Here is a 16689-nt window from a genome sequence, read left to right on the forward strand (position 1 = left end):
CAAAAAAAAAAAAATAATAATAATAATAATAAAGATCAAATCAGGAGCAATTCCAGAGCAAGCAGATTGAGCAGGCTGCTTTATAGCCATCACTACAATGATACATGTATCACAGGAATGAGTTCAGGTGCTTTGTAGCGAGTTAGCAGGAAGGAAGAATTATTTGCAAAACGTATGGCATTGTGATCACATAACTGAGAGTTCCACTTCCAAGACTCTCACAAACAGAGGTTTTAGCTTAAAAGTTCCCTATATTCATCACAGAGGACAAAGACTGCTTAGCAATGAATGCAAACAGTGCCACAGAACAATGACAACTGCAGGTGCAAAGGAGGAATACTAGAGGCGCAAAGGTGCTTCAACATTTATTTTCCCCCAAAGAATCATAAAAGGATTAAAACAATTCTAAAAATTGCAATGCTTTATAATGCTTTACAATACATAAATACTAACTGTACTTCCCGCTTAGACTAAGCAGCAGGAAAGTCTTTTACTCAGGCCTTTATGTCAGTAAAGTGCATAAAGCTGTTTAATTTAATTCAGGTACAGAACAGGTGATAGGAAAAATATAAAGCGGAGTCATTCCAGTTTAGTCCAAGACTGGGAAATTCTCCTGAGTGGGATGTTCTGCTGCTGGTTGGAAGCCACATTCAACAGATAATGCTCACATTGAGTACAAATGTCTGCAGTCAGCCAGTTTGCCATGGTCCTTGTGTGACAGCACAGAGGCTGCGCTAGGCCGTGGGGCTCCAAAATAACAGGCACACTGGAGCAGGAGAGGAAAGGAAAAGAAGGCAAGGCAAGTAAATCAACCCAACACAGATAGTTGGAGGATACTGAATTTTTTCCACCCTTCCTCAAGACCTGATCCAACTTTGCTAAATGATTTTAGCTAAGTGGATGGGTTCAATGGAGCAGTCATCTCCACGCTTGGGAAAGTTATTAGGCACCAGAACAACTTCATTCACTGAGACTTCTCTATTGTAATAATAGCCTAACAGTATTTCAACAGAAGGGCTAGCTAACATATCTGCAATTCATCCAAGATTATGACTTACAGCATATGCTGTACAATGTTTCTTTGACATCTGGAAGTATGACAGTAACACAGTCACCCAGAACTCTTCTGCAGCATCTGCATTGCGAGCCAGACCCAGGCACTGTCAGTGCTAACATCTGTAATGAACACTGGCTTAATTTTTGGACACTGAAGTACAAGCATTTGAACCAGAAACTGCTGTGACTATTTTGGCTATATTAGAGAACAACATCAGAGAAAGTAGATACCTGTTCAGCCAGTACAACATACACAAATATAGATTTGGAAAGAGGAAAACAGAACATACGCTTCCAGTTCTAGATATTGCACTTATTCTCACAATGTATTTTCTACTCAGACCTGTCAAAAAAATCATTTGGCAATAATTCCCCTCCCAGGGACAAAAAAAAATTAAATAGAAAAGGTGTCTGAATGCTTGGAGAAGGACTGAGAAAACCATCTGCTGCATTACCCTTCAGTCAGTCACACCTTGGACCCTTCACATATTTCTGTTCTAGGTATAGATAGGGTACTCTTGGATTGCATGGAAACACCCCCAGCTGCCGTGGATATGGAACACTGTGAGAATTTGGGAAATTCTCATACGAGTCTTTCACTAGAAATGTTCTGCATCTGACTGCAGTACTTTTTATGAACTGTAGATCAGTTAGACCAATCATTCAGTATAATATTCAGTTGGCTAGAACGAGACTACATAATGCAGCTGTATGCACAGGTAAACAAACCTGCTGACAAGTATCTGGTAACACATTTCAAGGTAAAAGCATAATACATCTGTCCTAGCTTACCTATAACACTCCCATTGTTCAATTTCACGCAGCAACTCTGAGCTCTTCTGCTCTTGAGTAGCTGGGTCTTCTTCTCTGGAGAGTCTCAAAAGTTTTAAGAAGTGAAGAGGAAGATGTACACACATTCTGAAGGGCATGGACATCTAGAATCACAACACAAATCACCTGAGTTCTCAGGAAAACCTTTCTTCTTAGAAGGAAGATTGCATGGCATTTAGTTGATTTATTACTGCACTTAGAAGATAAACAGTAATGCAGTGAACTCCCTGACCCTCGCATAAATAGAGCGCAGAATAATCCCAACAACTTTACATAGGATCAAAGGAAGAGGAACCAGAGCTGTTTCAGCTGACATGCCCTTCTTTCCTAGTTGTTTTTGCATCTTCTATTACTGCCTCTTTTCTTAGAAACAAGCTAGAGGGTAGATTTGAGGTACCAATGGGATGAAGGAAAGCTTCTTATGACTAAATGAAGTGCAGAGAAAACAGAAAAGAAAAAAACATGTTTGTTGTAAAGACTAGACTTGCCTTGATGCAGCAGTCACAGCAGACGACACTAAGAAAAAGAAATACCCAGCATTATGTTTGAGAAAAGCTCAGTAAACACAGGTTCTGTATTAAGGATGACTTATCCAGAGTCTCAGTTTGTGATTGCAGCAAAGTCACTTGAAAGCAAAGAGAACAAGTCTAGAGTTCTCTGTTGAGCCAGCCCTCCTATGGTATTTATAGCACTTTTAGGTCATCTGAAGCATATCATCATTTGTAGCTTGAAGGCTTTAAGTACCATGTTCACTAACAGAGATACTGAACTACCACTGGTTGTTTAGTTATTGCTTGTATTCAATGCAGCACTTTGCTGCTGTTTCAAATAGACTTAAATGAGCCTGGGAGAGCCTGAAATTTCTCTTTTCCTCTCCTATGAAGAGAAAAACTCTGACAAATCAGTGGATAATACTAGGTCCAATTCTTTCCCCAGGCACAAGGTCTGGAGTCCACTTTTCCAGTCCTGAATAGAAAGTTGTGTTAAAAAGGCTATCCAGAACCTGCTCAAGCCCTTGACTGAAGTAAAATCCAATCTACAGAGCAAAATGAAGACAGTGATTGCTGAGAAGAATTGAGCGTTATGCTTGCACTTTAAATTTGGGCATTGCTAGCTATTACTAAGAGTTAATATTGAGATACCACTTCTGAGGTAAGTTTTCCCATGTTCTTCAGCCTAGCTTGTGTAGTAAGGCAAAGCCGAAACGCTAAGGAACCCATTCCAATCCAAGGACTGCTACCATATGAATTCTGAGTATTCTCACTGCTATTCTTTTACCCTTCTCTCCATCCTCATTCAGTCCTTTTGTACCCACTCACCTGCTGCAGAGGTAACAGCTGTAAGGCCACTTAAGAAACATCTGCTTATGGCAGCTGAAACAGATCTGTGGAATGGAAAATGTTGTGAATGCCAACAGGAAATATCTTTCAACCAACAGTATCCACTGCCTGCCAAAGAGCGAGCATACAAGCTAACCTTCTCAAGGCTTCAGATCCACACAGAATAGCTGATCCATTGAAGGATAGCAGAGACACAGGAATTAAAAGCTAAAAAGGCAAAAGAGGCCTTATTTGTAAGTCTGTGTTTTTATGATGCAGAGGTTTGGAGCAGCTGCCAGACAACAGGAGTTCAAAAAGAGGCTCTTGAACAAACAATAGCTGTATTGTGCAATAGCATAACAGTAGCTAGTTAAGAGAGGGAAGAAGAGAGACATTCTTTGAGGTAGACTGCAACAATCCCAAAGAGATTAAGTCAGGGCAACTTTGAATCCAATCCTGAAGCAATAAGTGAGTCATAAGGAAGCTGATGAGTCTCTTGAACTTTATAAAAAGAACATTCATACACAGCTGGCAGTCAGAAGTGATATTATCTTGAGAAGCAGAGCTTGAGAAAGCTAAAAAAAAAAAAAAAAAAACAACTTCAACAGTGAGAACACAAAGGGGATAAGAGAGCCACTTTAGAATAAACAGAGAGAAAGCAAATTAAAGCAACATTGGTTAAGAAAGGTGAGAAGGAAACAGGGATTCCTGTGACAGGAGTGGAATTATCATAGCTGCACTAGCAGAACTCTTTGGCTCTGTGCATACTGCTACTTAAGTGAGTACAAGAAGCTGACCCCAAAGCCTAGCAGCATAAAATTCCTCACATCTGTGTTGCAAAGGGCTTTCTCTGAAGACATCTGCTCTTGAGGGGCTGGTGGAAGCAGGCCCTCTAGAACAGGCTGTGAATAAGTAAGCAGAGTGGGCAAGCAACAGTCCTGTGCTGTAGCATTCTCTACCTCCCTCATCTCTCTAGCCTTTATATTCATCCCTCAGCAGGATGGCTTAGGTCAGCACAACTCAGATGTTAAGAGTCTGAATTAAAAGCCTTTGAAATTCGGTACACAGAGAAGCAATCTGTATCTCTGTGAATTCAGAGCTGAACAACAAGAACAGCAATCAGCTAAACTAGCATAGAAATAACAGATGAAATTCTAAGTGAAGACTAGGCTGCTACTTAGGGAATTTACACAGCCTAAGCTTGATTAGAAGCCATCACAGCACAAGTATTAAAAGATCCTATACAGCCTAGGGACAAACTCAGATCAGCAGCATGAACAGGAAGAACTGAGGGAGAGTACCTCAGCAGTTCAACACTAAGAGATGAAACCAGGCAGCTTCTATCAAGGCAAGGACAGCACTCTACAAGGAGAAGGAAACATACCTTTGCTCTTGGAAAGACACCATCACTACTTCCTTGGAAAAAGCCTCCCCTTTTCAGCACTATCATTGCATATCTGGTTCCAATCAGTTCAGCAATGGTAGGTGATGGCCTAGTAGCAGGAAAGTAAGAGTCCTGTCCAAAGACAGAAGTTAAGCATCAGAAAGAGCTAAACACACACACACACACACACACACACACACACACACACACACTGTAAAAGCTATTCTCAAACCTCAGTCCCAAGAGGCTCAGCAACGTTTCTATCCACAACTCACTTCTGCTGATGGACTGTATACGTTGCTAGTAGAGCACACTTCAAGGAATACTGCTTTAGTTTTTGAGATTTTAGTAAAAAACTCAAGTAGTTTCCTGAACCTGCACTAGGGAAGCATGTCCTTTGGCCTCCCAAAGCATTTAATCCCATCACCAGAAAACTCTCCTACCCTTGATACAGACACAGCACAGATGGTACCTTTTCCTCTCCTCACCTAAGGTACAGGTTCTCTCCATAACACAATGCTCTTGTCTTATCTTTCACCAAAGACCCACTGATCCCACATAAATAGCAGCTATTTTTTCTTTCCTTTTCAACAAGATCACCAGTTTTTATCTAGGTGAGGAGCCTTGCCCACCTGCATCCCCCACTATGCTGCTGAACAAAGAAGTCAGGGTTATGATAAGATTAGAATTTTATCCGGGGTGGGAGAAAGAGCAATGCAGCTCCCTCCAAGGACACTACAAGTTTTATATTGCCTCCAAGTGAAAAATAATATCCCAATGTAAGCTGAGCATACAATATGGCTTAAATAAAACCAACATAACATGTTCAATACATGTACACAAGGTTCAAGGTGCACACTGGAATCATCATCAGATATATTAGAACAGCTTGGCAGCTGATATGCCAGACTTACAAATTTCTTGCTTTGAAGGCCAGTGTCTAAAGATTTGGACCTTCTTCTGTAAGGATGCAGCTGCTGCTGGCCAACATTCAGGACACTGTTAGGATGAAGGTCTCGCAGCAGGGGTGTGTTCATGGGAGGAAGTGTATGATCTGCAGCAAGACCTGGGTAGAAAGTTTCAGACAGCAGACAAAAATGGGCTGGCAGCCTCTAAACGTTCCCCCCAAAAGTTGAATAGTTAAGAGCATGACACTGCCTTCTGAAGACAGCTAGGCCTGCATCTCTCCTTCTCAAACTCCATTAATTCAGATCATAAAAAGCAGAGATTACTGTAATTACGCTTGTCAGTAGGAAGTGATGAGCCTTCATCAGCACCATTTAGTTTAATATAATCAAGCGTTCTACTTCAACATTCAAAAGGCTCATTAAGTTTTTACTGTGAATTCAATTATGCCTTTTGGGATACGCTATCATTGTTTTGAAGCTGCAGGAGATGTACGAGCATCAGTCAACTACAGAGGAATGGTTTTCTAAGGACACCTCCCCAGACTCATGATTTAGTGTTGGAGCTTCTTCTGTCAAGTACCTTCAAGTGATCAGAGAGCTGCAGCACAGTAAGCCCTAAGTTTATGGCAGCACAGTAGGCCACTGACTACTTTGTCAGCACCTGGTTTACACACATAGCAAAAACAGCACTGACCTGTGCTGCTGTAGGACACTACTGATGACCTGGCTGAGGCATGCTGGGTGCTGGAAGACAGCTTTGGAGTCATTTCCTGTAGACCAGAGGACAAGGTACTCTTAAGCTTGCTCAGACTATTACTAAACAAAACCCAGGATTCAGAATCAACCAGAAGCAGTACAAGGCTTAGTCAGAAGTAGAAGAAAGAAAGAAAACAATGTAGAATATTTAGAAACTTAGTGTTCCAAGAATCAATTGCAAGTAAATTTTCCCTAAACAGGAAGCTCCAGTCAAGCCAGTTAAGTTTCAGATTCATGTGTTATCACCTCAATCAAGCTCAATGCTGATTTTAGTCCCAAGTTTTCAATGGGTCAGCAATCAACTGCACTAGATTCTTTACAGCTTTCAGAATGCTTTGCCACTTTTCTTAGTTCTGGCTCACATGTACCAACTGGAAAACAGTTAAGTGTACTAATAACTTAGCTCAAACCCAATGCTGTATGTAGAGAGCACAGTTTCTAGCTTCTCTAGAAAAGCAGAATAAAGTTACAGTCTCCACAGAGGTCTTTCTAGTTCACAATAATATACCAGTAATACACCAATAGTTCTCAAGCTGTGAATATTCCTACAAGTAGCACATTCTTGTGCAAATATAGCTAAGATTTTCTGCTTTTATTAATTCATATCCATTTTCCTCAGTTAAGCAAATGCATTTCAGACAAATGCTTACAGAAAACAGATTCCTGTTTGTTTGCCAGAGCATCTGTGCTAGGCATAACGTATTAGGGTTTCAGTTCTGTTCCATACAGTTTCTGACTGTGCTCAGACTGAATCCCAGAACCACACAGTCAAGATCAGGCTACGAAATTAAAGAACCCAAAGCCCGCATAGCCCAGTTTACTTAAAAATGGTGCTCCTTCAGTTGCTTCCCAGGCAGAAGAGTGGGAATTCACCAGTAAAGTTGCTTCCTGTAACTAAATCATGTGAAATGCAAACGCATCTAGCATCAGTTGCCTCACTGCAAGGTAAAAGTAGGAGTTTGGCTAATATGCACCAAAATTCCTCCTATATTTATTAAGATTTTGAGAATACCTAGTTTTAGTGACAACAGCAGACCTTAGAGTTATAAGCCACACTCGTGTCATAAAAAGTAGTATTTAAACATCACATGAGTTTCTGTAGAGTCAAATACTCCAATGAACAAAACAGTATCATGTTTGTTCACTTTTGAAGAACAAGACTGCTCACGCTGAGATTTGAACTTGATATTCTAAGGTACATATCTGCACAGATACAATGCTTAGAATAGACTGTTTATACTTATTCAGCCCTTTCATTTAAAGCCTTACCTGAATTCCTGATCTCGGATGCTGTGCTCTTGTGTTCACGATCTGAAGTGCTGCACTGGCATCTAGGGATGTTAAAAAAAATACTATTCAGAGATCTCAAGGCAACATTTGGAATTATAGACATTTCTGGGTGGTGTGAGGGAAGTGAAAGAAAGAATACACATGCAACAGTAAGATATTATGTTGTGGCAAGAAAGTAACACATCTTATACCCACATATCAGAGTTTGATATTTACCCTGTTATTTAATATTTCAGTTTTAGGAAATTATTGAAATCCTGCTTTCCAAGTCAGTTGACAAATTCAACTCTCTATTTATAAAAATCACAGTTTGAAACATCTTCAAGATGTAATAAACTGCAAAGAGTTTTCTAGAAATATTCTTATCATTTACAAACAAAGTTTGCATTCCCTCCTCCCTTACATTATATGTTATGCAATATTTTTATCAAGCACACAACTGAAGTCTGGTGACTTCAGTTGTATGCTTGATAATGTCCCTCTGTAGCAGATACCTTTAGGCCTGCTCCCACTTCCCCTTGCTGATGACGATTGAAGCTTCTGTGGTTGCTTAATTTCTGCCATGAGCTGTTTGTGTAAGGTAGGCTCTGATGGCACACACTCTTTCAGCTTCCGCACCAGCACCTGCAGGCAGAGCATAGCACTGCAAAGAGCCAGTAGCTAAAGTGGAGAAACAGTGGTGACAGAACTGGAGCTTCAGCAAGGGTACTGCTGTACAAGCGCCTCTCACTCAAGAGGGCACTGAGCCCTCTACATCATGCCTTCCATACCTCATTTCTTGTCTTTTGAGGCACTTGAGAGAAGCTTCAGATAATGTGTTTGTTAAAGAACATTTCAGCAACTTTCGGATTTGAAACAAGGCTAGATCAAGTAGTATAGGAGTACTTTCAGGACCACAAAGTGCTCCAGCTAGAAGTAGCAGCAGTGGAAATAGACTGATCATTTTTCTCTGAAGATTTGCCACCTCCCATTTTCCTAATCCCATGTGTTGGCAGCGGGTTCTGCCCAACAATTAATCACAATTTAGCCCTCTCCTAAATCCAAACCAGTAGTTAAAACATTACATTTGTATTCCCAGAAACCATCCTGTCAACTCTGCCATTATCTTGCTTTGCTATCATTAGATACAGCACCAAGTCACCTACAGGTTTTAGATGAGGCTTGGGAGTGGCAACAGCATTGCTGGAGGTTTTGCATTTTTGCTCGATGTTCACCTGAAAAAGCAGAAATGGTGCTTGAGCAATAAGTTTCTCCACAGTTTTCACACCTTCTCATTCAGAGGCACAATGAACAACTCAAAAAAAAAAAAATGAGAATAAGGAATGTGGAGAAGAAATTAAAAAAAAAAAAAAGAGTAGGAAAATGTAGAGTGATTAAGTTTGCTTAGAGGTTTTTTGTAGAAACAGCTTTGCCTATGGCAAGAGATGATCAGAAGCCCTGCACAGCCCTTTGGAGCATGCATAGGAAGCAGACAGCTCAAAATGCTCTAAGAAGCTACTGAAAAAAATGTTGTAGTCATATTTTAAGGTCAGGACTTGATCACAATACTTTCATTAGTGATAACTCAGCTCCAAAGAGGAGAGTTACTGAATAGGTTAACATAGAACATAGAAGACCATAACAAGAACTGTAGCAGCAGGCAACTATATGCATAAGCTAGAGTCCCAGAGACTGGTTTACAGCCCCACATAAACTAGGAACAATAGCAAGATAGAACTGCAGCGCAGGTATTCTTGTGAGGCAGATTTTTTTCTCTCATCAAGGCCTGTGTTTGATGTAGAGAGGACTATATATATATATATATATATATACACACACATACATACATGTACAACTTGACTTATCTGCCTTGTCCACTTATTCTTACTTTGAGGCTATGCCATTTTCTTTCCCTGTGTATACAACTGCAGAATACATGAGAGTGCAGTAAAATGCCACTAGCTGTCCCTTAATTAATTTAAAAATTAGACCACTGTTTGCTACAGGAGCTTTAAAGTAGCTTTGCACATGGGGAAATCCCTGTTTAAGAGACTTCTCAAACAAAGGCTGAAACAGTAAGTACTCCTTTCCTTCTCCCAGTATTTTTGACAAATGCGCATAAAATTGAAGCTTGTGCTTCTTGTCAACCACAGGGAATAAAAAAAGAAAAAAGAAATCAAGAGCCAGTTCATCCTGCCACCTTCAGTCACGTTTCTGTACTACATAGTGCTTTACAATACATAGCAGTATCAATGAAATGAGTAGTTGTAATGTATTTTCTCCTTTCCATTACTACTCATGTATTTCTGAACAAATTAGTCTCCAGATAAGTGTTAAAGCCTTATCTGAAGGCTGGCGCCACAATCAAAAGTGAGAGTTAGAGTTTTATGAGTGTTGAGCTGAAGATTTGAATCCCCCGCACTCTAGGAGTGCCAGCAAGGAGGGAAAAAAATGTTGATGTCTAGCATGCTAAGCAAACTTTTCACTTTAAAATATTGGTCTTTATTATAACTGGAGTTGTGTCTTATGTTCTGCCAAGATGTCTGTTTGCAAAACACACCAATGCCACAAAGCCTTATGCCAGTGTTTTAGATCTGCTCATCGTTCCCAGCTCAAGCTGCAGCAAGTAAACAGCATCACAAACCTTCGGAGGCACTCAGTCATTTTTATATCTGTGCATCTTCACCAACATCAACATTGCTGGAAGCCTTTACCATTTGAGTCAGCACCACAGCTGCCCTGGAAGCAGTTGAACTTTTTTTTTTCATCCTGCCTAAGCTCCTGCAGTAGCTCGTATACACTCCTACAGGCCTCTGCCTTAGGCTGAGCAGAGCACTAACTCCATAGTGATTTTACATTTTCATACATCTCACAGCAGCTAAGGCAAGAAATCCAGTAAGAGATGCCAAGCACGGCACAACTCAAGCAGCCTGTAAAGACAAGTGTCTTGAGTACAAAAGCATGAGCAGGCAAGAGTTTCTTTAATGGAGTTGTTTTGTGCAAGGCAGCTTAATTGCACTGGAGAAGGAACTGACTGACACCTGGAGGGGAAACAAGCTTGCTATCCAGCTTCATAAAAGTTTGTCTGCCCCAGATTAGAAAGGTACTGGAAATGAAGCATTTGGTTGGATAAACACAACAATCAAATATTGAGCTGTAGCTGAGAGGGAGCTCTAAATACTTTTGGATTGGATGTACCTTTGAGAAAGACCCGAAGAGTGCCTTTCAGTCAGAACAAATACTGTTTGGAAACCAGGTGGTTTCAAAATTGTCCTCTGACTGTAGTCACTCACCTTCCGAAGTTTGTACCTCTTGTGCCGAATATCATCTAGAAGTAATTCATAAGGGGAGTAGGTACATTCTTTCAGAGGGACAGGACGCTGTGGTCGCTCAGTGGCCTTCTGCAGCTTTACACCATTCTGCAGTTCACGGATGACACTGGGCCACAGGGATGCCTAGGAGAATCCAGTGAGAAACAAGTCAACATCTAGCTAGAACTCATGGAAGAGCACTCTCTCTCTCTCTCTCTGTTAATGGGACAAACTGAGCAACTGAAGTCTTGCAGAAACAAAGTGTGTTCTCAACAGTCCCCTTTAACCCACTCGAAGATTAGGGCACAGTACCAGGTTTATCCCTGATTTTTGTCATCAACGTTATGAATGTACTTCATCAAAACACACTTTTTGTTACCAGGTATTTAAGACTCATCTTCTTGAAGTACTTCCTGCAAGCATTCCATGTACCAGAAGAGTTTTTGTTTTGGTTTCCCCCTCTTCTTTCCTATCTTCATATTATTGCATTCTAGGAAACACTGAGAATGAAATCCCAAGCCTTATGATTAAAATCCTCTGAACTTTTGGAAACCAAGAGTTGAAGAGCCCACAAACTCGAAGAAGACAAAGAGAAAGCAATCTCTAACAGCAACTTATGTTAGTGGTTACAGCCTGGAGACATAAGCTGATAACTCCTATCTTCCCATCCAGTTCCTGCATTAATACCTGTTTCCACAGGATGCTCAGGCATGTAGGATAGCACAACAAAAGTTAAATGCAGGTAAAAAAACACACAACATAATCCACTCAATAGCCTGTTTAGACAACATTGTAACGGAAGAGCAAAGTCAACAGCTTATTTAGTTCCCAAAGGCAAACTGAATATGAAAGTGATTGTATTATAAACAGTAAAGAAGGAAGCAACATGTTTTAGAAAACTGCCTCAGAACAGAACTTCTGATTTAAATTCATATCCATCTTCCTTTTACAGGATGAAGTGCGTTCTCTCAAATTATGCCTTCAGATATCTTGGTATAATAGCAGAAAAATGTTACGTATACTCTGACTGGTAGGCTGCCTTTGAGGAGAAAGACATTTAATTGGATTGCTCTAGGTGGGTTTTGCAACAGTGGTATCTCACTTCAAAAAAAAGAGCAGTCAGATGTTAGCCATATACTAGCCATATCTCCTTGACTAACATAATTTATTGTGTAGGAGAACACACACACACAAATCTCTTAAAGTCCTACCAAAGAAAGAGCTAAGCAAATAGATTGGTGTTTGTCTCCTATTCAACACTAAACACTTTCCATTCTCTTCAACATCTGAAGTGGTAAGATAGCTGTTCCCAAGAGATCTTGGTGCTTAGATTTCAAGCAGAAGATTGTCTTGTGACACATATGAATCAGCTCTGCTCAGACAAAACAACCCTGCATGATATCAGGTTGCAGTATGTGTTTCAGAAAGCCCATTTCATAGCAGTCAAGATGGAAAAGTGTGGTCCACAGACAGCATTAACTGCTTGGCACTACTTAAGGCCTCAGCTCCAATCTGGAATCCCAGAAATCGGCACCCTGGTTATTTTAAACTCAAGAGTTTGTCAGAGTGATGCAGTGAACTGGTGCTGAGGGACTTGGAAACTAGAGGCAAAGGATTTGCAACAGACATCCTGCTTTTGGAATCCATGTCTCCTGAAGGAGCAGAGGCCAAAAACACTGGCCTCCAGGCCACACGTCAAAGCCCATGTATTTATTCATGTATTCCCTGCAGAAAAGTGCTACAGCAGTTGATGAGTTTGTGGTTTAAGATAGCTTGCCAGCTTATTTTAATAGATCACAAATTTGAGAATATGCCCAAACACACATTTCACAAACATTTTCATACGAATAGTTTGAGCACGCTTCAAAGCAAGTGCTATTTAGACAAAAAGAGCAAGTCCACAAGTCTCTCGGGGCTTGCCATTTGTCTCCACAGACTCCAGACTACAGAGCATTTGTTTATGCTGGGCAAAGCTCCAGCCAGAAGAGCTATTTGTTTCTGACTGAGCCCTGACTGTGTAGGGCCTTGGAAAAGAGTAGAATAAGTCGCTATCTCTGCCCCAAACACATTCCAAGATCTACAGAAGGACAGAACGGAAGGACAAGTAACGCAGAAAACAGAAGGTAGGAGCTACATCTCCAGCCTCACCCTACTTCATGCCTTTGTCGAGCTGCTGGAGCTCACAACCATAAGGAGGGATGGAGTTACTTTCCTCCCCTCCAGCCCTGAACTAACAGCAGACTCCACGTGATTAAAGTGATGCAGTCCATCTTACTCTGACCATCAACAGGAAGTCTTCTGGGAGTTGTTAATCCAACTACAGAAAGAAACAGATTCCTTTTGACAGGTATCAAATCCTGCCAAGAGATGGAGTGTGGGACTCATTTCAGTAAGAAACAGCATGAGTAACTACTTGTGGACACTTATTCCAAAGAGTGCCTCCAATTTCACTTCTAGAAGTGGTTTAAGTTGAACCACAAAGAGGCTCTTTGTGCAGAAAAAGCATCCACATGAGGTAAACACATGAAATAGCTTAAGTTCAAGTTCACATCCCAGCTTGTTTTGCAGACAAGTCTTTAACTACTTAAGTTCTTGAACAATGTAACAAGTGTAATTGATGTTCAAGCTCTATTTTTGTTTGTTTGTTTAAACAAAGGAGTCACTAGGAAGCCTCAGAGAGCAAGGGTAGACAAACAAGCCCAACCTCCTCTAATGAAGGAATTAAATCCCTTACCCACTGTTTTTCCTTCTTCTGCACGTGGGTTTCCAGCAAATCTTCCTCATCCATTTTTTTTAGACTCTAAGAAGTGAGCACAAGAGGTCGTCACATTGAGCTGTCCAGTGCTTTCCCGTTTATCCAGTATAAATTATTAATGGTGACTCGAAAAGCTTAGAGGCCCCAACACCCAAACATTCACAATTTACAATAAATAGTGTGGTGCAGAGAAATGTTCCATATCATGAAAACAGACCATCAGCTAGGTACTCCATTTCTAGTGCAATGGAAAGATTATAACTAGATCAATTTATGGAGGTAGAAGGCATAGTAGATAAGGGGTGATGCCAAATATACCTCTTTGGAGGTCTGGATGACGGACACAAGCTTCTGAAGTTCAATAAATTCAGTAAAAAGACTCTTACAGGTCATTTTGTAATGATTGGTAGCCTCAGAAGGCATGGACAGGTGATGTTCACAGGCCTGAAAGAAGTGGAACTGTTTAAAAGAAATCTTGAAATAAAAACACATGCAGGTTGAAGAAAGCAAAATCCTTTTTTTCCCCTCAATCTGTGGTTAAAAATCATTTTCCTCATTGTTCCTTTGTATCTTTTTGTTTATTTTACTGTAGATGCAGAGGAGCAAAGAAGTAAAATGCCAAATCTTATATTTACAATAACTTCAGTACTTGTGTGATTTATATATCCTGATCTCCACAAGCTGTGCTTTGAAATAAGTACCTGGAATGGAAAGCTTCCAAACCACAACAAAACACAGCAGGTGGAGTCACTTGTCATCTCATTTTATCCCTTGGCACCCTACCCTGCTTACACCAGGGCTCAGACGATTTCTTGTTTTCTTAAATTACGGCTGAGAGGAGGCTATTAGTTTCAGCTGTGGCATTCAAATCCTCTTGCAGCAACCAAATATTATGGACAAGTGACTTGTTTCAATATCTGTAGTCTTCTAGGTATTGAACACTACTGTTGGAAACTACATACTGAAGAACCTTGTAGACAGAGCTGTGAGAGCCATGTTCAGACTTCCTCCTTAGTTTCTTTTCCATAGACATTTGAGTGCACCTCAGAGGTTTTAAACCTTCCACCTCTGACAGAAAAGCTACACCTTCTCCCCATCCAACAAACTGCCCAGCTACTCCCCAGAAACAGCCTGTCAGCATGATTAGCCATCAGCTCCTCTAAAGCAGCTGCGTTTACTGAGCAAGAAGGAGAAAACCTTGATAACATCCTGCAGGGTGACTATTGGCTTCATTCCCTCATCATCCAGTTTCAACATGAGGCAGAGCAGTTTATCCAGCGGATCACTCAGTTCTCGCTCAACTTGGCTGTCAATTCCCCAGTCCAGAGCTTCATAGATCACCACTCCCAGGTACTCCAGCAGCTGCAGACAGAAGCCAAGGAAGCAGTACAACTCCACAGCCTTCACTTCCCTATTGCTGCTGCCCCACAGGGCTGAGCACATCTCTCAGGGTGAGAAGAGCTCAAAAAGCAACTGACTGCTCTTCAAGTAGCCTGCGACACTCCCCAATGAGCTATGTTAAGCTTTTAAATGGCCTTATCTAGAACCTCTAAATGATGACACCAGGACAAAAAGCCTATACACTATTCCACAGTAGCAGCACTAGTGCACGCTGTTTGTTTCCCAGTCCCAAAGTCTTACTGGAGCTCACTCCTAACATTTTATTTCATTTTTCAGATTACAGGGGACAGTCACACCCACACTACCCAGTAAATGTAAATACCTTTACAGTTTTAGGCAGCTAGATGCCTGCATCTCCCATGCTGGCTTTCTACATGGCAGGATTATATCTGCACGTATACAAAAGCAAAGACACAGGCTTACCTTGTCCTCTGACTGCTGAATGCTGCCAGCATCTGAAAGGGAAACAAGAGGAGGTAGGGCAGGATGATCACTGCACAGGCACTGATCAACAGTTTTTAGATAAACAGGCTTATTTTTTCAAGAATCCTGCCAAGCAATGCAAGATACCCTTTATTTACTGTGACCATTAGCCCCAATTTAAGTACCACTGGTTAGTTTCTTCCCTTTGTTAGTACATATCTAATCACAAGGAAGGCAATGGATCTTTGTCTCCATTCTTTACTACTCGCTTTTGTCCCTGCAGAGTCTAGCAATGAACTCCACAGTCAGAAAAATTTTATCAGAAAAATTAGCAGGCATATCTGCATTACATCTTATATATAAACCTTTAGAATAAAGTACAGCCAGAAGAGCAGCCTATACAGTGAGAACAACCTGAGCATACAGAGAAGGGGAAAAATAAAAAGTTTTCATCCGCTTTGTCCCTAAATTTCAACCAATTACAGAAACAACCCCTGGCATCCACAGCTACTCATGCTCTTACCAGACTTATGATACACCCGGAAGGAAACAGTGCCATCAGCATGAATAAAGATGCTCCCAGGACCTTTTATGAATACAGAATGGAGTGATGGGTACAGCCCTTGGGCTAATTCTTTCATTCTGCAGCAGCACTGAAAGCAAATAGCCCAGGCTTGCTCTTCGCTTATAGGGTGCTCAAAGCACCTCAAAATCTCAGCTAGAGAGACCTTTGCAGCCCTCTGCTCACAGCATGGAGACTCCATGTTCATTTTTACAACTCTTTACTAGACTAGGAAGCTTAACAGCCTTATTCCCAGAACAAAAGAATGCTCAGGCAGCAGCCTTTTAGCAGTTTTGACTCAAGGTTTGTTCCCTCACACACTCTGCCACACACAGGTGTGAACACTAATGCCAATTTTACTCTAGCTTTTTAAAGGGACACCACTTAAATTTGCATTTGCACAAACCTCTTTGAAGGAAAAAACAGGGAGCATTTAACAAATTGGATTCTAAAATAATGAGATGGGTCAAAATTTGTACTCAGTTTAATGTAGTTGTCTACAGCAAATATATTAATGGCAATGCTAGTAGGTGAGTGAACATTTATCTTTGACTCAAGTGTGAGGAAATAACGATAGGACAAGGGGGAATGGTTTTAAACTGAGACAGGGGAGGTTTAGGTTAGATATCAGGAGGAAGTTTTTCACACAGAGGTGGTGACGCACTGAACAGGTTGGCCAAGGAGGCTGTGGATGCCCCATCCCTGGAGGCATTC

The 16689-nt window shown here is 41.0% G+C and overlaps 1 protein-coding gene across 1 annotated transcript; it reads right to left on the bottom strand.

Moving 5' to 3' along the window:
* Positions 1-352: 352 nt before the first annotated feature.
* Positions 353-16336, bottom strand: LOC125688055 (protein spire homolog 1-like). Its single transcript, XM_048933547.1, has 16 exons — positions 15937-16336; positions 15414-15445; positions 14787-14951; positions 13908-14033; positions 13569-13634; positions 10817-10978; positions 8690-8758; positions 8039-8168; positions 7524-7585; positions 6193-6268; positions 5505-5656; positions 4591-4722; positions 3207-3271; positions 2376-2403; positions 1849-1991; positions 353-766 (listed from the first exon to the last, which is right to left on the bottom strand). The coding sequence occupies exons 1-16, from the start codon at positions 16181-16183 to the stop codon at positions 580-582; spliced, it is 1842 nt and encodes a 613-aa protein (XP_048789504.1). The 5' UTR covers positions 16184-16336; the 3' UTR covers positions 353-579.
* Between the last annotated feature and the right edge of the window lie 353 nt (positions 16337-16689).

This window comes from Lagopus muta, chromosome 1, assembly GCF_023343835.1.
Source record: "Lagopus muta isolate bLagMut1 chromosome 1, bLagMut1 primary, whole genome shotgun sequence".
In the NCBI taxonomy this organism is placed as follows: Eukaryota; Metazoa; Chordata; class Aves; order Galliformes; family Phasianidae; genus Lagopus; species Lagopus muta.

Bases quoted from the DNA above. Each gene is read 5' to 3' on its own strand.
- LOC125688055 (XM_048933547.1), bottom strand. From the start codon at position 16,183: ATGAACATGGAGTCTCCATGCTGTGAGCAGAGGGCTGCAAAGGTCTCT. The intron at 3,272-4,590 runs GTATGTTTCCTT...TCCATTCCACAG, and splicing joins GTGTCTTTCCAAGAGCAAAG to ATCTGTTTCAGCTGCCATAA. The intron at 2,404-3,206 runs GTGAGTGGGTAC...TCTTTTTCTTAG, and splicing joins AGCTGTTACCTCTGCAGCAG to TGTCGTCTGCTGTGACTGCT.